This window comes from Choristoneura fumiferana, chromosome 13 (genome assembly GCF_025370935.1).
Source record: "Choristoneura fumiferana chromosome 13, NRCan_CFum_1, whole genome shotgun sequence".
NCBI lineage: Eukaryota > Metazoa > Arthropoda > Insecta > Lepidoptera > Tortricidae > Choristoneura > Choristoneura fumiferana.
The window spans coordinates 9,212,450-9,236,655 of NC_133484.1; the positions used below are offsets into that span (position 1 = coordinate 9,212,450).

Below are 24,206 nucleotides of genomic sequence, written 5' to 3' on the forward strand. Positions count from 1 at the left end.
AATTTACGTTTATGATTCGGAATACGAGTAACTTTGTTGAATCTTGATTCTAAATGTGATTATGCTTAAATTACTTTGAATGTAAAATTATCTTTCTACGTCATGTTTTGCATTTTTATGTACTGCGAGGACTGGTACTATATTAAAACAACAGTAAAGTTACCGATTACATTAGGTACAACACAGCCATAATCTTATTGTGTCAAATTTGCAGCACTTTGCTTCTTACCTATATTGTGATTAATAAATTTTGTCTAAGCACTGGTTGAAGATGGAAACTTCTTTTGCGAGCCCTGTTACAATTACAACAAATAACATCATCATTATCATCAAACACCTTGGTTTGCTGACTACTTAGATACCAATAATACTGTTCATAATAAACCTAAAGCTGAACGAGACCCGCATTTCGACGCATATCAGTATAGTAGGTACTGGTTACATTTTGGAGTATGTTTAGGAACTGCACCATGTTATTAACTCAGGCTGTGTCTTTCAACTGTCGACTAAAGATACACAGTCTTATGTCGTCGGCATCCCCAAAATTTGCCCAAAGCGTTTTCCCTGGTAGGTAGATACTTTATTATTAACCGGAGTGGAATTCACTGTCTGCAGATGTTCCTTGAACAATAAAGACTATCTTCAAGTCTAAAGAAATAGGCATTTACAAGGCAGCGTGCTTCGTCATAATAAACCACATCTATGTTCACTATTACATTAAATTCCTATAAAATAAGATAATTGGGTCAGTTAGATCATGAAAAAATACTGGACAGTTATTTTTTCTTTTGTCAATTAAACCAACTTATTGGTACGAAGTTTATTAAAAAACTACAGTCCGTAAACTAGGACAAGGATAAAAAAATCTTCTCGTTATATTTTCCCGTAGATTATTCCGTTTGATTAATATACTTACTCGAGTTTTTCCTGTCCAATTTAAATGAAAAATTTCCCTTGAGGCCTTAGTTGTGATTTAGTAGAAATGAAATTGAATAAAATATTTTAAAGTTACCAAAGTTTTTGCTCACTCTATGGATTGGTGTCGTAACTTTTAATCAGTACCTAATGTTTGTAATTGTGGTACTTTGTAATTATTAGACTAAGTGACAACTGAAGATGAGCAAAATTACACTTACACTTAAACTTCATTGTGAAGTAAAAATCGTGAGGAAATACGTGAAATTTTTGTGGTGTGGGTGTGCGAAGTTCGCAATCTGCTTTGGGCCCGCATGGGAACTACATCATTATCATCGTCATCGCATTTTGAGAGGAGGCTTGTGCTCAGCAGTGTGACGTACAAAGGCCGGAGATGAAACTAAATGACGAAGGAATATCATCATTTTATCATTAATTATTTGGCCAATAAGTACACAAGCTAAGAACTAGCAGAAATTCTGTCACAACAAATGTTATAATTATTAATAATAGTTATCTGACGAAAACATATTTGTGGCGATGTCAGTTAGATTAGGTATAAACATAATTTAAATATTTTAAATTTCATGAATTATTTACGCATCTCTTTATTGCTAAATAAATTCCAATCCTAACCAGTTTATTTTACTAAATGACGGCACTAATGTGTCACTTCCTTACTTCTTAGAATAGTTATTTAATATTAGAACATCAAGAAGTTAAATTGTAATTTTATTTCAAGAATGCCCTTTGACTGAATCCATTACAATTTGAATTATTACTTAACTCATTACGATATGCTCTAATGAAGTGAAATAGCTACCTTTGAGTCATTACATCGGTATCTGAGAAACTAAAGAGTTTCATTCCATTAATAATAATAAAGTACCAATCATAATCGAAATGGAAATGCACGATGGATATTGATGGAACATTTCACAGTTTTTTATTGCCAATGGTTAATAACTTAACAAATTCCCAAATAATAACGCGTTGTAGAGATGAAAGCTCTGTCTTTTAGCCACGATAACAAAACTTTAGCTTACCTTGTATGTATATTAAAGAAAAATTATAACAAGACTTCAAACGGGTAGAAATTTAACTTCGCGGTTTTTGTAGTTGATTCATTTATTTCATTTTCAGCGTCCTTTCGGGAGCGACAGCGCCGACCGCATATTTGACAAATAAGACCTTCGTGCCCATGCAGCGAAAAAAAAGAGCATTTGACCTTCGAAGTATCTACAGCAATCGGACATCAAATCGCTCTTTTCTTGCAGCGGAAAGTATTGTGTAAACGTGTAAGAAAGTGAGTGTCGCGATACGTGGGGGAAGTAGTTTTATGACCCCGGCGCCCGAGCCCCGGCTGTTAGCCTGGCTGATTCCTTGATGGCACAGTACTTGATAAACTTGCAGATGATTTCCTTTTTTTTAACAACAAAGAAGGGCAACTCACATTTTCTATTTTTTTTTTTATTCGACTGGATGGCAAACGAGCAAGTGGGTCTCCTGATGGTAAGAGATCAACTCCGCCCATAAACATCTGCAACACCAGGGGTATTTCAGATGCGTTGCCAACCTAGAGGCCTAAGATGGGATACCTCAAGTGCCAGTAATTTCACCGGCTGTCTTACTCTCCACACTGAAACACAACAGTGCAAGCACTGCTGCTTCACGGCAGGATTAGCGAGCAAGATGGTGGTAGCAACCCGGGCGGACCTTGCACAAGGTCCTACCACCTGCAAATTTATGAGTGTAGAGTTAAATCAAGTAGGTGGAATTACGGACTTCAATTACTAAAACCAACTTAAATTAAACCGTTTATTCAGCAAGTAGGCCGCATAGGAGTCTTTTACATGTCACTTTTTTTTACTACCAGCGCTTTCGGAAAGAACACCGTGCCAAGAATAAACCGCAAGAAACTTGGCAGAAAGTCATTTTTTCAAAACAATATAAAATAAATAAGTACGAACAAATTACATTACAATTACAGGATTTTTTATTATTTCGGACTTAAGAAACTAAAACTAAACATCTTAACAGGTATATCTACGTTCAGTGGAAGTGTAGAATGCTTCCACCGTCAAAAAATAAAAAAAAGGAAAAAAATAGCATAGATTCCCAACCCCAAAATTTTATGAACTATGGTTGAATTTGACATTGCATTATGTTATAATACATTGTAATATTGTATTATAATGCTTCTGCATAGCCAGGGTTGTCTACGCGAGCATAAGAATGCACGGTCTTGAGACGTCGCCCCCAGGGTTGGTTGCAATTTTACGAGCGGCCGCCCTAGCCTCTTGCCCCGCCGTGCAGCCCTACCAACACACGGCACTGCTACCTACAATACGAGAAAATTGCATTTACGTGAATGATTTAGCCATTTTGGAAATTTTGCACTGGTCACTAACGTGTTTAAGGCCAGTGTTAAACTAAGGGCCTTATCATACTTGCGATTTGCAGGCGAGTTGAAAGCGAGGCGAGCGCGTAACGATTTTCCCGCGTGCGCGTAACGATTTCGCAGACAGTGCGTCACGATTTCGCCGCGAGCGCGCAGCGAATTTGCTGCGTCTAGAGCTGGGACTCCGTTGGAATTTTCCCGCGAGTAAGTACACAGCGAATTCGTTACGCGCTCGCGGCGAATTCGTTACGAGCTCGCCTCGCTTTCAACTGGCCGCAAATCGCAAATCTGATAAGGCCCAGAGTTTGATATTGCTAAGTGAAAATTGAGGTATGCGGCAGAAAACTGGCTTATGTCCATTTTTATGTGCATTAATAGTACATTGTTGTAGAGGCTTGAAAGTACCTTCTCTACGATTACGAGATCATCTGTTGCACTTTTGGCCGAGACTAAACATTGTGCTTTTCACGATCACTGTGAGGAAATAAAAAATATTTATCAACAAACAAACAATAACAATCCAGTAACTGCGTATTATGCGTTAAAAAAAACACCTGATAAAAGTCATGAATAACGCATTCTCATTGGTCAAGTTAATTTCACATGCAGCAGACGTTTACTTTTGATTGGTCCAATTGTCGTTTCAGCACGCCAGGAATGAAATTCAGAAATTATATTCTAAAAAGTCGTATCGTATTATGAAATACATGTATTGATACGACCTGTTTTCGTAATGTGTTACATTGTAATGAGTCAATGAGTCAGCTGTTAAATGTACATATATAGGCAGTTTTGGTTTTGGGTACTGAAGGTTATCTATGGCCACATTTTCGAGCAGTGTCGTGAAAATGAAAATTTGTCGTGCTTGGCGGTAGCTACCTATTTAATGTGTTTTATAGGATCATAAAATAAGCTAGTTATTACTAAATATTACCAATGTTAGTTCCAAACTGATATAATCTCAGTCACGTTGGTCTCTGTAAAATATAAACCGTTTTAAACTATCGTCAAATTAGTAACTATAAAGTCATATATAAGTAATGGGAAACCATGTTGAAAAGAGTATAGGTATCAACAGAGGATCGTGGGTTCAAACCCCGGCTCGCACCAAATTCATGTGCGAAATCACATTTGAAATTTACCACGAGCTTACGGTGTAGGAAAACCTCGTCAGGAAACCCGTAGACACTTGCGAAGCAATTCAATGGTGCGCGTGAAGTACCCAATCCGCACTGGGCCACCGTGGGAACTACGGCCCAAGCACTCTCATTCTGAGAGGAGGCCTGTGCCCAGCAGTGGGACGTATATAGGCTGGGATGATGATCTAATCAAATAATCGACAACATTAGAACATTTCTGAGAAGAAACTCTACCTACTCGCCGGGATTTCGGTCATTGTCCAGTCCAGAGCGTAGAGACACGTTGTAGATACATAATCTTTTGGATATGCTTTATAACCTACTTAATCTGCTTTAATTTCATTTCAGTCTATGGGCGTCACAGTCTGTTAATGGTTCTGATACAGATAGACCATATAAGTATCTACGCGCGATCTCGATTAACCCCATTTATCATCACGGTAGGAACAGTTATCGTTGTTCACTTGACGATGATTTATAACAGCCAACTTAAACGGTAAAAGTAAAAAACAAGGGCCCAATTATGCATCATTTATAGCTCATGCATATAAATCAATGTAATCACTGTGCATGTCCTAATAACAGGCTGGAAAGCCGACGTCTTTGCGACTGGCGTCACTGAATAAACTAGTGAACTAAACGTGAACTGAATAAACTAGTTAGGAACTCGTAGATACAGAGGGGCTAGGTACTACTATCGAAGTTAGTGTCGTACCATCGCTCTCACTCTCGTATTAAATAATATAAGCGCACGTCAGCGGAACGGCACGATACGAAGTTCGAATTTTGCACTTTTCGTAGTACCTATAGGGCCAGCTGGGCTACTCCGAAACTCGAAACTCGAAGTTCGTGTCGTGCGGTCCCTCTGACACTTACACTGTTTGATACGAGAGCGAGAGGGACCGCACGACACGAACTTCGAGTTACGAGTTTCGTAGTAGCCTTGCAGATGTAGTACGTAGGATAATCGTTTTCTATCGTATTTTTAACCGGCTTCAAAAAAGGAGGAGGTTCTATGTTCAAATGTTTGTATTTTTTTTATCGTTAAAGTTCGTATTTATTGTGCTCACTCAATAAGCTTCAGTACTCATCGTACAGCCGTTTTGACATTTAGGGGCTGTTTCAGAGAGATCACCACCGCCTAAAAACATCTGCAACACCAGGGTTATTGCAGATGCGTTGCCAGTTGTTCACCGGCTGTCTTGCTTCACGGCAGGAACGCGAGTAACATAATAGGCTACCTTTTATCCAGAAATAATGTATGGTTCCTGTGGAATCAAAAAGTTTTAAACTACATACTAAATCCGGGCGACCGAAGTCGCGGGCAAAAGTTATACTAAGTAATAAGGTTCCATGAGAATGGATAATAAATGAATGCAAATAAATAAACGAATGAATGTAAATGTCATTCATTAATTGATTGGCACTTCGAGTGCTGTCATATTCTGATTGAAATCTGACTTTTCCCGATGGAAATACATTGTTCACTATATATAGCGGGTCATCATCATCATCATCATCAACCTACAGCAGTCCACTGCTGGACATAGGCCTCTTTCATTGCGCGCCACAACACTGCTTTCAGCCCCTCGCATCCATCCGCCGCCAGCGACCCTCTTAAGGCTATAGCGGGTGAAAACATTACTCGTAGGGAATAGCTAGCCGGCGCTAAAGGAAGTTTTGGTATAACAGTTCCTAAAAAAATATTTGGTTACATGTGAACTTCCTTAATTTTAGAAATAGTAATTTCTGTACTTACCAACTCAAATTAAACGTGACACTTGACTTCTCCTTTACACAAATTAATGTTATTGTTTATTTTATGTTTTTTTAGCTTTTGCGTAGGCAGCTAGTATATTAGTGTAGTGACATTTTCTAGGTTCATGGGTATGTACCTATGTTTTACTTAGCTAATTCGAGCCACGAGCACACTTGCTCTATTATGTAGCTATCCTTGATTGAGGTTACTACTTGGAAATTTTAAGTTACCTTCTTCGAATCCATTTTTTTACTCAGATTTTTTATTGAGAAGATTTACTTACAGGCATCGATATTAAATAAGTACAGTCAGCATCAAAACTAGCTGATTACTTCTTACTCTATCACATTATTATGGCGCTAAGTAGGTACGCTCTCAATAAAAAATCTGAGTTAAAAAAAGGATTCGAAGAAGGTAACTTCAGATTTCCAACTAGTAAGTAACCTCAATCAAGGAAAAATTTGATAAAAGATAGCTACATAATAGAAACGCCATGTAGCCACGTGGCTGTAAAACAACAAATTACAAAAGTAACCAACTTTTGATGCTGAGCTGACTACAGCTACTGCTACGGCTTTACTGCAGGCATGAAATAACTGCTGTAGGCATTATGGGTAATTAAAATACAGTCACCTCTATATTAAATAATGTGTGCCACAGCAGACTATGCAAAAATATCTGACACGTCCTACCGGCCCTAGAAATAGAGTCCTAACTATTAGATATTTATGCACGCTTTGTTGTGTCAGATAATTTATACTATTGACTGTACTGGAAATGTCAAGTAAAATGTTCACGGTATCTCAATTCTCAGATCTTTTGTTTGAGACATCCGTGGCTTTTCCATTTTCTGAGTTGCATTCAATTTACGGTTTGCCGAACTCGCTTACAGTTTCGCAGCTTGCCAGTAAAGTAGACAGAAAATATTTGTCGCAAAGCAAAAGCATAGACACAAAAAGCTGTTTATTCCCACGTGTGTCCGGAACGCGATTGCGAATTTAAAATTCCATTTTGGAGCACTGCGAAGTTCAAATTGCTGGACAGTTAACTGTTGTGAGCATTGAAATGGGCTTTAAACGAATGCAAAGTGCCTTTAGCGCTAGACGTAGAGCAATTTTGGATTCTTTTCTTTGATTTCGCGTTTATGTGCAGGTAATGAGGGCTATCGTTTTTTGTCTCACTAGATGGCGCACTGTTTTTAAGTATGGCTTTCAAAGTCTGTTATTACGGGCGTGAAAACAAAGTTTAGATTAAAATCATATTTAATACACCTTAAAACCGTACCATAAAATATCGAGCATGCCACGGTGTTGCATAGTCCCCGTTTTGTTCGGAAAAAAGGGAGGACAAAGGTTTCTAAAAGACAAAACTGTCTCAAAAAACAGACATTCGTTGCCCCGGACGCATATTTGCCATAATTAATTTCAGGTAATGCAAAATATTCGCAAAATTATTCTAATTATAAGTAAACCAGCGTAGCTCATGCAAAAACTATGAGATTTGACATTTCGGAGACCTCACGCTACACTAGCGCCTCTAGCGGCGAATTCATACGCGATAGCCCTCATTGCTACAGATTTTTGTTCTGTTACCGTTAATGGCTTTCATTTTTATGACTTTGCTTAGCGTCTTCTAATGATTTCGTAATCTTTCGCCTCGTTGGTTCCTACATCGAAGTTAAGAGAGAGAGAGAGAAACATTTATTTACACAATATATTCGATACACATAAAAATACATTAGATGGAAAGAATAAAAATAACATCGAATAGTTTAAAGTGGGCCCCAGACCCCCACTCAGCATAATGTTACAAGCCGCAACGCTGTTTTTCAGTGGGACCCATTTAAAAAACTAAAACATATAAAAACATACAACACGCTATGACGACACGAGCGCCAGCGGAAAGAAGTTCGCAAAAAAACTTAAAGGCGTTTAAAACTGTAGTTAGATAGCGCCGATAAAGATCCTTGATATACTCGTACAAGGCGTTTTCAAATTCTTTCCGAATATTTCAGCAGATATTTAGTTGGTTCGTGCGTTGTGTAGTAGGTACCTATAACGCATCAAAGTCTTGACTACACATCGAGTTAAAATTTCCGATAAAAACCTTTGGGTTTAGGTACCTACAGCGGCGTGGTGCGTTGCAATGAAATATTTTATGCAGCGGTGAAGTAGCTCAAAAATATATTACCACACAAAAATCACTAATATTTTCTATACTCCTTTCTTTATAATAATAATAATAAATCCATTTATTTCGGGCAACTTGACCCATACAATAAATACCTTACAGACTAACATATATAATCTATTTACCTGTGTTTTCTGTACCTACTGCTTTCTATGTTTTGGTGTTCAATAAAGAGTCATTGTATTGTATTTGTGTGACCCGGCAGACTTTGTCCTGCCCGAAAAAAAAAAACACTACATTAATATTATGATAACACACAACAACAACGCCGTCTAGCGTCCAATTTATTTAAATATGATCTTTGATTTGAGGGGAGTTTACCGTATCGACGGGATGAACCACAGAACAGAAATAACTTCTTTTTTCTGTTCCGTGGGATGAACATTAAATGTTTGACAGTTACAAAACCCATGAACATTTCGTATGAGAAAATGTATTTTCTTTTATTTATTTTTTGTCAATTTTCCAATTATTTTAATACTTATTATCCTATTCCTGACAAAGACAAAAAATCCAAAAACACAAAAATCATAAAAATTGGTCCAGCCGTTCTTGAGTTAGTTATTTTGTACTAAAACTATTACGAATTAGGTATCATGTCAGTTTAATTAATACTAAAGGTGCGTGCAGCCGTGCATACATTTACTTCTCGAATAATGTTTTGACTGTATAGCACCATCTACCGTACAAATTTAAAAGCCTTGTAGGTATCATTTGCAAGCATTGTCGCGCACTACTAGCCCAGCAAAAGTTAATCTGTTTCTGAAACTTGATACAAGGTGGCGCTGTTGTTTAGTTTGTTACCTACACCAATTAGTTTGAGACTTGTTCACTAGGGGGACTCTTTACATGCAATTTGCGGATTAGGCACTTTACCACCTATGGTAACATAAACATGTATCAAAAAATCATTTTTCTTTTTGTAAACAAGATAAATGGGTGCGTTCTTTGCAGAGCTTTCTGGCGCATTCCCACCTTTTTGCAAACTTAAGCTGGTTTGAATTGAACAAGATAGGTGTGTAAAATACAGATTTACCAAATTGGTCCTTCGAATCGGATATCCGTCAGGCTGCGTTTCATTCAACCAAAGATGTGCGAGGATGTGTGGCGAGGAACGTGTTTTTCATGAACCAATAGAATCGCTTCATTCACCTAGCCTCGCTCCGCTCAGTTGTTTCTACCAGAGCGATGCTATGCGAGGATAGGGTAAATGAAGCGTTTCTATTGGTTCATGAAAAACACATTCCTCGCAACGAAACCTAGCACATCTCTGGTGGATGGAAACGCAGGCTAAGCGGTTTTCTAATAAATTTTGTACAACGGTATACCTAAGTTACTTAAGTACTTTGTTATTCTCATTCTGAAATGAGTTACACTGACTAGACGAAAAAAGCTGGTTAATTTGTAATCAATTTTCCATACAAACACGACACCATATTAAGTCAAGGTTTAAAAAAAAGAAACAAACACATTATCCAAGTATTTACTAATGCCAAATCAATATAACACACATCAAAACAGACATATGCACAATCTCACTTACCTAACTAGAAGTAATAAAAGTATCCTCTATTTTGTTTTTCGAAAACAATTACATAATGTATAGGTATAAGAAATTTATTATTTTCCGTTATAATACTTTATTGAAAAATAATTATTATAATATAAATATGTACATAGTTAATTTAAGGCACTTGATTTGTGAATTGCCATTAATGTAGGTAAAATAAGTACAAATTTAAACAAAAAATAATAACATGTATAAGCCCGCCTGCTGACGTCCGCTGATGGCACGAGACATGTTTCAAGAAACAAATTATATTGTTATTGCTATGAAACACAATAAATAACCTATTCCTAGTTAGTAGCAGAACGTTTAATTATATTTTGTACGATAATATCTACTTTACTTGATCAACAATCCTATTTGAGTTCAAAAGGCGTCTTCCATTCCATGTTTCATACAGTTTATGGCTTGGCATTCTACGATTCCACGATAAATGCTTGTTTGTATAACAGTGTGGTTTGTACACGATTTAAAAGGCACTTCATGTATGATTACTCTACTGGAAAGTAAAGAAAAAAAAACATCTGTATAACAAGAACAAAGAAAACTTTTGTATAGACGCAGGAAACTAATATAAATTGATTCGATTCGATTGATTTATAAAGATCTCAAATACTACAAAACGTAATCACTGATTAAGATAGTATTACCATAGCAAACCTTATTGGTTACTTACTTCATTTAAGTTCTTTAACATTTAATTTCTACAGAAAAGAAAATATTCTAAAATAAGTAGTAAGATAGTAAGGATAAGTGTTAACACAATTTTATGATCTCGAAAAATTTTTATGAATTCGATCTTAACTATTCACGAGATACCAACGAATTAAGTACTTAAAGTAATGTAAAACATGGACGGAGTGTTAACAACTTCAAATGTAGATATTTAAAAAGGGTATATAGTTGAGTTATTTTTACGTATTCCATAATGAGTTTTTTTAACTAAAATTTTTGAACCGATATTAAGCATTACATTGCTATTAGTACATAAAATATCAAATATTAAACCAAACGCGTCACCACCGATTATATATTTTTTTTATATCTAAACTGTAATAATCTCAGCATCAGATCTCTATCAAATCTTGAACAATATCTACTCAATATATTTATAATCGAGATTTTATTAATAAAATATGAATAAGAAATAACATTTCTATTGCACTAGGTACACGTTTTATATTGAAATGTTGCCTTGAACACTGCTCAAGGATTCTGTTTTTGAGATTATTAAAGATACAACCTAACTGATAAAAAACGTAAAGAAAACTCCTTATATTGGTTGAGAGTAAACATTTAGAAAATGGAGATTTAACTCTTCGACATATTAGGAGATTCTCACAAGAGATTATTATTAAGGCACTTAAATTTAAAAATATATTTTATGATTTCAAAACTACATACGACGTTCGACTATATTTAAATAAAGAAATCAATCTAGATCTGGAGCTGTTGTTAAGCGATAAACATAGCAAAGTAAACAATAATTTAATCTCCTCTAACTTAACTAAGACTTTAGGATTAACAATTTATAGAACCCTACGACAACATTATAGATTTAACTAAGGCACTTGGGATGCGCAGATAACTAATATGATATAAAATATAATCCTATGTATATCTCTAGAGATGAATGTCATACTACCGATTCATATACTTATTGACCAAGGAGTAAATAACAAGGAAGACTTTTTATAAATTTTGTTATGCAAATATTTGTCAAAATCTCTACATGTAAGTATAATATTAGTCTTTGGTTTTAAAGATAAATACATGATGAATAGCCAAACAAATGTTAGGTCAATAAGTATGTGAAACTCATCTACGTAAGTATATTAGAGTATAACTCGAATATCAGTCCAACATTTTAAATATATTTTGCAAAGCAATGATTTTGTATGAAAAAATGCTAGCACTAGCATTTACCTTTATACTTACTTTTATACTCTAGCCTTTTAGCTTGCGCGATAGACGTAAGCCATAATTATGTCTCTTCCATACAAGCTATCTTATTAAAAAGGGTCATAAGTCCATGATAATTCACAGTGGACCACAGATGTTGGTTTTGTCTCCATTCCGCCATTAGGTCCCACAACATCTAAATTGAATTTACGTGTAGCTTTTAACACGGGTGTTTAATTTCATAAAATTGTACTTAACAGTAATAAATAGTCCAAGAGCCAGTTAGGTAGGTACTATGGCCAATTTCAAACCACTATTTCACTATTTAAGCTCCAATTGATGAAAACAGCTTCATTGCTCGTCCGCGTTCTTATATTTCATGGATAAAGACGAATTGATAATCCACATCTAAGCTTGTAGTTGGCATGTCATCATATTTTATAACTCTTGGTCATATTTTATGTTAAACAGTGTAAATAATTAACGGTGCTAAATAAGTTTAAAAAATCAATACGCGACAAATTCTCACAAAAGTACTAAAACAAAATGCATTATAGTATATAAAAGAAATAGGGGAAACAATACCTGAGACGTCTCTCCGGTTTCGTAGATGACAAATTTAGCACCGCATAGGACTGGGTAGCCTAAAACACATCGTGCTTAAACAACAAAACATTAAGCGACAACAGAGAATACAAGTTACAGAATAGCAAATATAGTCGACGGCGTGTGCCATTTCAAAAAAAATGTTAATAAAGTTCATCATGTTATAAACATAACAGGCAGATAAATGTTAATAGTTAGACTATTATAATACATAGTATATGTTAACGTGAAAGGCCCAACAGCTATAGCTACATGGTGGTCGATGTTCCGATGATAATGTTACGCGGCGGGGCGGCGCGGGCGCCGGCCGCGGCTCCGGTTAGTCCCTCGGCGCCGTTAGCACTCACCTAGCCGGGTTAACGAGAAGAGAGAAAAACAGAATGTTAGTATCGATCAAAATGTCATGGTCCGACTACAGGAGTAGCCCCAATCGCGTGTCCAACGGACGCTCTCGTTGCAGCGCAAACCGAATGGGGCGATGTTAGGTGATTTGACCCAAGAAACAATTGAATTAAAGAATCCATGATTGATTTATAAGCTTTTAAAGGGATCGCCTCGACATGCAGCTATGCAACAAAAGCGGTAAACCGTTAACTCGGATCGATAATGACTTGTGTAGGACGGATTTTTATAAAAAAAATATCTAATAAAAATGACAAGGGGAGTCTATCAGGCATTCGCGCCGCGACATTGAGTTTCGATTCTGGCCCAGTTAACAATATTAAACATCGGATAGGTACTTTATTAGTTTACGCAGTTAATGGTTGAAATGTTAAATTAATTTAGTATGATAATGATACGAGTAAATTCTACAATATAGGATTAAATGCCCAATAGTTCCCATAGGAGCGATGTTCGAGGCAGATGGCGGGCGCTGCGTCAAACATCGCTACTACAAACAAGCATAATAAATTTTATCACTTAGGTATATTATAACCATAGCACCCAACTGCAAGTATGTAAGTTATTCAACACATCACTGAAGTAACATCTCAATAAATCGTACATATTAGCATTCTCATATTGTTAATAACTGGCGATATGGTATCAATCTCATTACATATTTGCATGTTAGTTACTCATATAATATAAATACATAGTTACAAATATTCTGCAAGTTGTGGCAGTAGCAGTTATGAATGTGCACTTATTATTTCAACAAACGGGACTTGGCCTTGTGGAGTTGCATGTTAGTCGTGTGAGGCTACAATTGACCAAAATCACGCACGTCATCAACTTTATCGACTTATCGTAAAACACTTAAAAAAATTACACACGAGCCGAACATAGCTAATGAAAAGAAAACGCTTATTTAAAATTTCAGACAATTTATTGCATGTATTTCTTCTGAAAATGCATTTATTTACAATCAACAACTGAAACAATATTTTACAAAAAAAAACATATTTTCATTCAAAAATATGCATAGCTTTTTGATCTTATACTCAATTTATGATAAGGAAGCGTGAATATACGTATTACCGGCATGTCGTATGCCTTTTAGATCCACAAGGACACAAGTGCAATAATAACCACTTTCAAATAAGAAAGTAAAATATACCTAAAATACCTAAGGCAAAAAAGAAACATCTAGCTTAAAAAAATTCATATAAAAATCTTACATTGACTAAGAAAGTTGTGATGAAGATTCTGTCAAGTCAAAGAAGGGGCATTTTGTATAATACTGGAGTGATGGCACGATTCTGAAAATGCTCATTCCTTTGACTAATACTGGGCGAAAGATAGGGAAGGGGGATCCTTCACAACCAGGCGCAGCACCTCCGCCAACTAAGTATATTTGGTAATGAACTGCACATATATTATTTTGACTAATTGAAATGAACTGTATTTAAGAGCAAATATGAAGTTACAGTAAAATAGAATCCCCCATCCCTTTAAATTATCTATTCGAAAGGAAGACACGTGGCTGAATAAAAGCACATGTTGTGATATCGTTTGCTGCAACAACAGCATTCATAAACAACAACGAGAGTATAATAAATTTGGTAATACTGTTGTTCACAACATAGATTATAAAATAAAAGAATAAAACATTATTATTGTGCCTTATGCATCTCCATAACAATGTCATACAACACACAACATGTTTGTAACAGATCTAAAAATCTATAAAAAAGAAATATAAAAATCACAGTTTCCAAATTATGCAGGGTCACTTAAAACCCGGTTTGAGGCCGGTATATGACAGATAAAAGACCTAAACAACCTATAAATAAGACCGTAACTAATAAGTACACAACAAATAATATAAGACACAGAGAGAGACATCAAAGCAGATACACTCACGCATTTTTAACGTTGAACATGGCTACTTGCTAACAGAAGAATAATCATTAAGAAGAGACTACAGAAAATACAAAAAAAAAGTAGGTAGGGAAACTTTAGATTACAGCATTAGTGAGTAAGCATGTTCATCGCAGAGCGGTGCGTGGGCGTGCTTCTCACCTTGTGTACAAAATGGCGGCGTGAGAGCGTTTTGACGGGAATTAAGGCGCCGGTAAGGCTGTGCGTTGGTAAGGGTGCTCCCTCACTTGCGCTAGCCGACCCGCTCGCCTCACCATACCTAGCGGCATATGCACATAAATCATCTGTGTCACCATTACAATGGAGCTTGAAACTTAACAAGCAGTATGCACTGTGAAGTACATAATATTAAAAGTCTATTTAATTTATTCGAGGAGTAAAATATAAGATTGTATAAAAATACTGGCAATAGATACTGGTCAGATCAATTTAACAGCTTCAAGCTCCGCGTAATTTTAAATGCTGAAAATAAACTTGCATTATCCTATAATATTCAATTAAATATATCTATGCTAAACAATTTGCAATACTTCTAACACTGCCAAATACTCGTCATTGTCAACTCAATAATACTTTTAATCAACTTTTTGTTTTGGCAGTACCCCGAATTTTACTCATAATATTATGCCTATAGATTACCTATTATTTTAGTGCTTTGGAAATAAAAATAAAAAATCACGGGCAAATGCGGTCCCGGTCAAGGTACAGGTAATGGCTGGCTTTGTAATTTCATTTTAAATAAATTGACTCTACAATCAACTATACAAAATACGGTTATAATATTTTCATAAAGCTCACTCTTTACTATCCTATCTAAAAATCTTTAAAAGATAATAATACTTAACCTATGGTATGTTTATAAATATAATAGTATGGCTAATAATTAATAAATTACGATATATTCATAACATTTGAAAACGCCTATAATGTTCAGCTTTGATCGAAATGTGTATGTATCGCGGAATTAAATTGTAAGTGTGTTATAATCATAAAGTTAAAAACCTTTACGTCGTTTTTTTGTAAAATCAATTAACATTTGGTCCCTTTTGCTTGTAATTAGCTGATTATTAATTGTATTTCATTCTTGATTTTAGAGATACTGTCGTTAAAGATAATGATTCAAGTCAAGGTGTAAAAAGGACAAAAACATGCATGATGGTGCCACTAGAGCGTGATTATACTGATTATTCTCAAAGTTGAATATTGTATTAGTAAGTAAAACTCAATGAAAGTTGGATACGTATTAACATTACAGTATGTATGTTAATTTAATTAGTGTTGTTACAAGCAAGGGTTATCACAAGTATGATAAAATGACGGGTTTTGTTTCTCGCTATCACCTTTGAAGAGTCTCAATTACTAAATAAATAAATATATAAAAAAACGCTTATTCTTTGTTAATAAACATCGGTAACTAAATAGAGCTTTGTTGGCAGTTCAGCTTATTCGTAAAATTATATATTTTCTATTTTAAAATAGTTGCGTTATCGTCTGTCATCAACCATAACTAATAAGACACATAATACGTAAAAACGTAAAACATTAAATAATAATAAATTGAAATATATTAATCTGTAAATAAAAAATCTTCAAAATGTATATAAATATATCTTTGATTGCTCGAAAACGAAATAAACCATTTGTGAATCTGTACAAACAGCCGACGAAGAAGATAAAGTAGCTTTAAAACATGACAATTAAATAACATCATCGTAGGTACAAAATTGAGTCGATAACTAGTCGTACTTAACAGATATCTTAACCTAGAAATTGATCATGGCTTTGAAATGACTGTAAAGTGTGCGTCCTAGGGGAAGAGGTGTTTAAAAGGACGTCAATAATGTTGCGGAGGTCGATACGTCGCGTTGTGCCGGTCGTATCTTATGGCGGACTGATGATGCATTTGCGGCCATTGTCAAAAGCCAGCAAGTAGGTATCTCGACGCTGCAAACCCCATTAAAATATATTTCACACACAGTTCACTGTAAGCTCAATACTGTGTTACGTATATCGTATTAGTCGGTTAATGGTATGTTTTCACTAGCCCTCAATATTGTGTTAATTTAATCATCGCCGGTTCAGTACGCCTTAAACAATATTAGTTGTTGTTGAGTTGTTGACCGTATTTTTAACGCGCCTTTCAAATTACAATGTAAAAGAAAATCGGGTAATAAACGTAACAGATTATGGGTGATATAAAACATGCGGAATTTGTGACTAGATATCAAACAAAAACACATCACCTGACTTATTTAAGACATGCGGTTATTTGAAACGAAATGAGAGAATGCAGTGGAGATACTTGTTTTAAATCTCATCGTATTTGACTATCTAAATTGATCTAACGTCTAGCTTTTTACGTTATAAAGTTATTATTATGACTTTCGTTTACGTTGATTCTACTGAACGATTGTTTATACGAACCCCAGTACCGTGTGTTTAGGCAGCGTTAGTAAGACTAGTTTGTTTGATGACATTACCATTACCAACTAAAATTCAATTAGCTGCATCAAAAATACTAATCCTCTACAAATTCATCGTTTTACCATCTAAACTTAGAAGCATTTTCCCAACAACGCAGTGGGCCTATAAGACTCAATATTGTAAAATTTCTAACGGACATAAAATTCAAACTAAATGTCATCAAACAAAACTAACATCGTTTTAAGAGATCAACGGGCGAACAACCCACCCGTATGGTCAGTAGTGGCGTACTCCGCTGTCAGCAGCGGATTGGCAGCGGCGGTGAGTGCTGCATAGTTGGCGTAATCAGCGTAGGGTGACGCATAGATCAGCTGATGGGAGGGCTCGCCGGGAGAGAGTAGTCCGGCCGCAGCACCCGCGCCAGTGCCGTTCAAAAGCCCCGCCTGCCCTCCATGTCCCGCTGACATTCTCGGTGACAGGATCAATGGAGCCCCAAGGGGCGCCTGGGTGCGAAGACCCACTCCTCCTCCTGGCGCTAACAGTCGCTGTGTTTCGGCTGCGGCAGCGGCCACGCGGCGCCACTCCTCGTCCGCTGTGGATTCCCCTTCATTGTATCAATGTTAAGATACGTCTTGTGACGATGTGTTAGTAACTTTACACCCGTTAGTCAAATCGGATTCATGGTAACGGAACATCTCTAATAACATTTTGTTTAAAAGCAAGGTTAATTTCTTTCATTTCAAAACTTATTTATTTAGAGTTGCCAAATTACCAGTCTCAAACATAAAGAGATCCTGAGCCAAATTATTCCCAAAATATCAAGACATCTTCGGATTGCCACCCAAGTAAATGAAACAAGCACAACATGCTGAAAATTACTTAGGTAACTTAGTCATCTTTCCAGTGCATTTAATGATTCATAAATTATGAGAATTTATGTTCATTTGTTTCGCCAATAATACAGATGGTTTCGTCGATGGAAAGACATAAAATGTTATAAAATATTTACGATAGGTACGATGGTATTATCATTCCCAAGCGCACGAAGAACTCAATATATTTTAAATCAAATTGCTAATTTAAATTCCACAGCAAATCACTCGAAGTCAGAAATCCCAATTTTAGAGAAAACACGTGAAGCAAAACATTTACATATTTTGTGGTATGCAACTATGCAACAGAAACTTCGGTTAATAACTTCGGCACAAAAAGGAATTGGATAAAAAATACTGTTATAAATGTATTTTAACCTCTTGAAAAAAACCCAAGAATTAGTTAGTAGTGAATTTAAAGGTTGATTCTGCAAGAAAACATGATTACGATCGCGCCGAGTGCGGATTTAACGACGTATTCCTGGTTACGGCGTCAAATTAGCTGCCGGAGCGACCATTTCATCTTTCCTGTTTAGTTGTAGAATCTTCCTTGTCAATTGTTAATTACAAAACATGAATGCGACCATACTTATGAGGCACTGACCGTTGACAGGCACAACGGCTTTCGCGCTCGAGTCGCGGTATGTGCCGTTGATTATGGCCAGTTCCATAAGCTGGCGCTTCTTCAACTCATCTTCACCATCAGCTTGCTGAAATGCGTGAGAGAATAGAGATAATTATAGCGTCAAACATTAACATAGGTATCATAGATTATGAGATGTAATTGATTTGTATATCGTGCACTGTTGAGCCTTCTGCCAAAAAATTCTGTGCAATGTTATTCAATTCTTAGGTCCACTATTTAAACTGTTTACACTTGCGCTGTGGACAGTGTCGAAGATAAATAAATAGATAAAAGGTAGATCAATTATAAGTTCACTTACAGGAATAAGCAGACGTCTGACTTCTTCCACAGCCCTGGCAAGCTTCAGCTTCGCTCTGTTCTCAGTATCTTCAACTGTCAGAAGCACGTGTAGGTCATCTGCCAAGTGCTCCCAGTTGGGCTTACCCCTGTTTGCATCCTCCTGAAATTCCAACCAAATGGTTTTAACAACAGTTGCTTTTGCTTATTAGAACACATGCACCTAAATTTAAAACTCGTCTCAAAATCGTGACAGTCGTATTTTTATGAGTTTTCTTTCGTTACCTGGAGCGGAAAATTTCACCATTTTTAACTTTTCTCTCACTACTAGACTACACACAAAATTCTAGTTCTAACCGGACCGTTCAAATATATGATGTAATAAAATGTTAACCTGGACATCCGTTCAAGGCTGCGTGAAAATAAAGCAAATTTTAACAGTCATTATCGCTATGTAAAATAAAAAAAGAGTTAATGATTAGCTTACAGTAATGCTCACCTTCTTCTTGTCTCTCATGGACCCCTTGCCTCTGACCATTATCTTGCAGCCGGTTTCCTGCTCCAACTGCTTCGCTGTCATACCTCGGGGTCCCAGGATCCTTCCCACAAAATTGAACTGTAAAAAAAGAAACCACAATTATTTTCATTTTAATTAATGTCGTTGAATCATAAGATAATTATTTAGGTGCAACATATAAATCAGTTCACAGAGCTCAATTAGTCATAAGATAAAATTGCAAAGCGCCCAGTCGTCCTAATACAAGTAATGGCATTTACTGGGATTAATTACTCGCTCCGCTACACATAGATCGTTTCCTGTGTATCTACGTACGTACACATATACACTAATTTAACCTCAATTTCTTAGCTTCAAAGCGTCGGCCAGTAAGGTATATGAACTGTGAACCAGTATCACTCTGCCGTCCGTTTCTACTAAGAAATGGCCCAGTTGGTCTGGCACTACGCCAAGGAGAACGGTTTCACCCATTTCTTTAACACAAACGATATTCATACGTTCTGGTATGTTAATTATTAAATGGCAAATCAAATGTGAACCCAAAAATTTAACACTTGTCAAACTAAACTATTATGCGTGACAGTGTCTTGCTCGCTAATCCTGCCGTGAAGCAGCAGTGGTTGCACTGTTGTGTTTCGGCGTGGAGAGTAAGACAGCCGGTGAAATTACTGGCACTTGAGGTATCCCATCTTAGGTCTCTAGGTTGGCAACGCGTCTGCAATACCCCTGGTGTTGCAGATGTTTATGGGCGGTGGTGATCTCTTACCATCAGGAGACCCACTTGCTCGTTTACCATACAGTCGAATGAAAAAAAAGTGTATAAATTACTAACGGATGCTCGGAACACGGTTGGTATATATTTGAAAACATTGCATCCCAAACAAGGTCAAACGGTGTGTGTTTTATTATTTAGGTAGACATAGAAGGTATATTCACTGTAACGCGCTAGCTGCGTCGGTATTAGGTTGATTAGCTATTGTGACAATGCAATAGATGAAATATGAGACACGGAAACAAGCCTGAGACATTTGGTATCCGTCGTGGTCGGGCGACCGTGACGCCGACGGATCGCCGATCGTAAATCAATGGGAAAACAAACGAACCGGAGTTTGGCATATTGATTTGCATCTAATGAATCTTATCTAACCGCAGTTTATCATAATTTAACATCTATACCGCCGTTTCGGTCCCCGCTTTGATGAGTTCGCTTACAACATACTTATGCATGACTTAGTTACAGTCAATATTTAAATATTGGCGTTTTGGGAGAGAAGCAAGGTAAATTAGTTTAGTCCATTGAGTGTGACAAACTTAACAATATCAGATACGCTAAGATTAGTAGTACCTAATATTGTTTAAAACATTCGGTTTACAACTACATAAAATACGTATATTAGATGTGGTAAATTTCAGATAACATTTTCATTTGAAAAACTACATTTTATGGGATTGCGGTTTGCAACACATAAAATCCTAGCTGTAATCGTAATAGTTATATTATACCAGAGGGTTCTAAACGCTGCTTAGTGGTTGGCCACAAAACGGCCTGCGGCAGAAGACTTCCTCTTTGCATGTCAACTATTATTACGCTCCTCTTATAAATATAATGAGCAGGCATTAGAAGTAGTAATAAATAGCACCCCAGCACTAGCAACAGCTACAATGTAGACGAATCCACACGACGAATTTGTTGGGCCACTAATAGTAATTTTAGTTGTACTGTACTTTAATTAACGAAGAACCTACAAATTACTGATCGTTTCTATACAGCAGTAAATCTGCGATTTGCCAAATGTTTATAAGCCAGTTAGATGGTTTATAGCGACTATGAAATAATAAAAAAGAGCCGTGAATCAAATAATCTGGAGTGTAAAATTGTGTTTATAGCCTACGAAATACGTATGTATGTGTCATTTCAAATTATAAATAGAAAAAAAATATAGAATGTTGTTTACAAAAATCGTAGCTTACAGGAAAATGGGTGGAAACCACTTCTACATCGGTCGGATTGATAGTACGAGTATATGTTTTATCAATTCATCAAATACATTATCAACCCAATCCCAAAAAATACAATAGGTGTAGTGCTAATTGTAAATTTCTACTCAACTGCCAAATATTTATACCAACTAGATTTTACTATGCATCAATAGCACGGACTTGCAAGAAATTTGGTTAACTATTGTACCTAATGGTCCGACTTACAAAGTAGGTTTGTAAAAGCATAAAACTAAATTATTGACAGCCCAATTTGCGTAGTTTCGTAAATTCGAAAAAGGGCTGTCTAATTGGTCCCCACGCCATTAGCCTTTAAGGCAGCATCACCACAACAATGCATTTCACAAGAGTGCAAACCAACACCGGACGTGTTAACAGAGGAGCTGGCCGAGGAGTGATTTCTATTATAGTGACATGTTAAATTTAAATCTAAGGCATTTGCGCGTAAAGTCTAAGTTAGGAGGATTTTCCAAATGGAAATACACCGTTCTGAAATGTCATTGAGTTGGTGCCGCGCTCACGCCTTATTTCTCGCGGTGTCTACACTATTTATTCGAACCACTCAAAAATATGTTACTACGGCCTTATTGCGTCGGAGTAAGAGTCTGTGGTACATATTTTTGAAGCTTTGAATAAGTACATATTTTTACACTTGACTGTACCTGTACCTAAATAAAATAAACTTATTTTTTAACCAAATTTCGAATTTTACCACCAATGCTAATGGACCTATCTGTAAATTCTTAAGTAAAGGTGTAATAAGTAGGTACACAATAACGCATTTAAAAATAATTAGAAAACTCGGCGCCGAGTACGTACACAGAAATCCTTTTTACAACTATGTAATGCTAACAGCGCTACGCAATTAAATGTACTTATTCGAAAAACTTAAATGACCAGGTTATTACATCACACAGTTAAAATTTCTATTATATTAATGTGTAGAAAATATTGGTGTTACACTAGTTTAACATGACGACTACCTACCTAAACAAATACAGATGAGAAACAAAGCAAATCTCTAAGGTGAGATTAAATCGTTTTTGCGAATGCGTTCAAATAGTATTTTTGGACGTTTAAGAATGTCCTACATTTAACTAAACGGTCTTAGCTATAGCTACGGCAATATTTTACCCGGAATTAGAGAAAATTGGTGTGGTCGTGACGGAATTAGGGATCGCAAAGATGGGCGACGACAGCTCTACGGTGGCGATTAGTCTAAGTCTCTCGCGCAAGAAAAATAACGTTGATATAAGAAAATTTATTTTAAATAAATGAAAGTTCCCTTTATTGTTATTTTCATTAAGTCTATATTGCTTTTATTTCGGATTCTTTGCCACAACTTGGATAGATAAATTGTTACAAATTCCCTGTTGGTAGCATACGGCCGCGGAATTTCGGGTATATGGCGGATTCTATTTAAAATGTAACGTAAAATTTTACAGCGTTTACGTGTAAATATAATTATTTTACGACTCTTTGTATAGAATTAGTACAGAATATCTCCTGTAAATTCCATTCCACAAATGTTTTAATCAAAATGTAACAAATAAGTATATTTACGTAGGTTAATACTTCAAATTTCTTATAGCAGACAATTTATGAATATAAATAGATTTATCTTTGGAGTTACAAAGCTCAATATAGATAAATGTAATTATGGGATGCATGCTCATATCTATCCCGGGGCCTGCGGGCATCTGGCATAATTTACTATAGTATGAAAACAGGTAACTGGATAACGAACGCGTACTTGTAGGTACAACAGTAAATTTACCTTTAGATTCCTTTGAGATTGAGCACTCTTTAAATAGGTTAATTTAAAATTATATATTCGGTAACCAAATACGAGTACATTATTTTATTTATTTTGATAACCTAGGTAATTTCAGTTAGGTATCTAGTGGACAATTCTGTTATATACTTATCTGCTAAGTTATTGCTTCACTTGCGTGTGCAAGTGTGCGGCACCGTTCGTACAACTCGTAAGGTCGGTCTTGTACTTCTACTCGCCCCTTTTCAGTGACGGCACGATTATTATAACAACATTACCGGCTAACAATCTAACTAGCAATTGTATTGTGGATCACGGCACGTGGCTGTGGTACCGTTGCTGTATTCGTTAGCATTGCCTCTCGAACCACTGCCAATTACGGTCCAAACTGCACATTTCCCCTGAACGCGATATAAACACCATTGTCCTCGCATTAGAGGGCAATGTCGCGATAATTTACTCATGTCCGGGTTTACATATTTACAAGTAGAGTAATGCCAAGCACCTATTATTTTAACTGGCATGGTGAAATGAAAATTATGTGATAGGTAGATAGATACTATACTACGTGCATGGGTAATCGTAAACACATTGATTATGTGTGCACCATTGTTGCAGCAGTGACACTAAAGTCCCATTTAGACCATTCAAGAACTTGCATACAAGTTGCATTACATCGCAGACTATTGAGGGACAATGAATTCAGTCGATAAAACAAATACCACAATGTAGTGAAACTTGCACCCAAGTTCTCGAATAGTCTAAATGGGGCTAAACGCGACAACTGTTACTTAATTCAAGATTGTTAACTGCGTTACGAGACAAAACAGATGGACGCTATTAGTCTCTTTTGTGTGCTTCGCTGTATCCGCTGGTTTAACAATCAACAGTGTTA

At 36.2% G+C, this 24,206-nt stretch overlaps 1 protein-coding gene across 9 annotated transcripts in view; it reads right to left on the minus strand.

Moving 5' to 3' along the window:
• Positions 1–9,871: 9,871 nt before the first annotated feature.
• The window catches only part of how (protein held out wings), a 71,102-nt gene continuing 56,767 nt past the window's right edge, over positions 9,872–24,206 (minus strand). Inside the window, exons 3-8 of one of the 9 annotated variants that reach the window (XM_074096203.1) lie at positions 19,510–19,638; positions 19,045–19,185; positions 18,690–18,810; positions 17,497–17,832; positions 14,946–15,063; positions 9,872–12,826 (exon numbers count right to left, since the gene is read on the minus strand). In XM_074096203.1, the coding sequence (XP_073952304.1) occupies positions 14,987–15,063; positions 17,497–17,832; positions 18,690–18,810; positions 19,045–19,185; positions 19,510–19,638 (804 nt within the window). In that variant the 3' untranslated portion in view covers positions 9,872–12,826; positions 14,946–14,986. Of the gene's footprint in view, positions 12,827–13,787; positions 16,749–17,496; positions 17,833–18,689; positions 18,811–19,044; positions 19,186–19,509; positions 19,639–24,206 lie in introns of those variants that run through there. The other 8 variants (XM_074096208.1, XM_074096206.1, XM_074096202.1 and 5 more) reach the window with 8 other exon arrangements.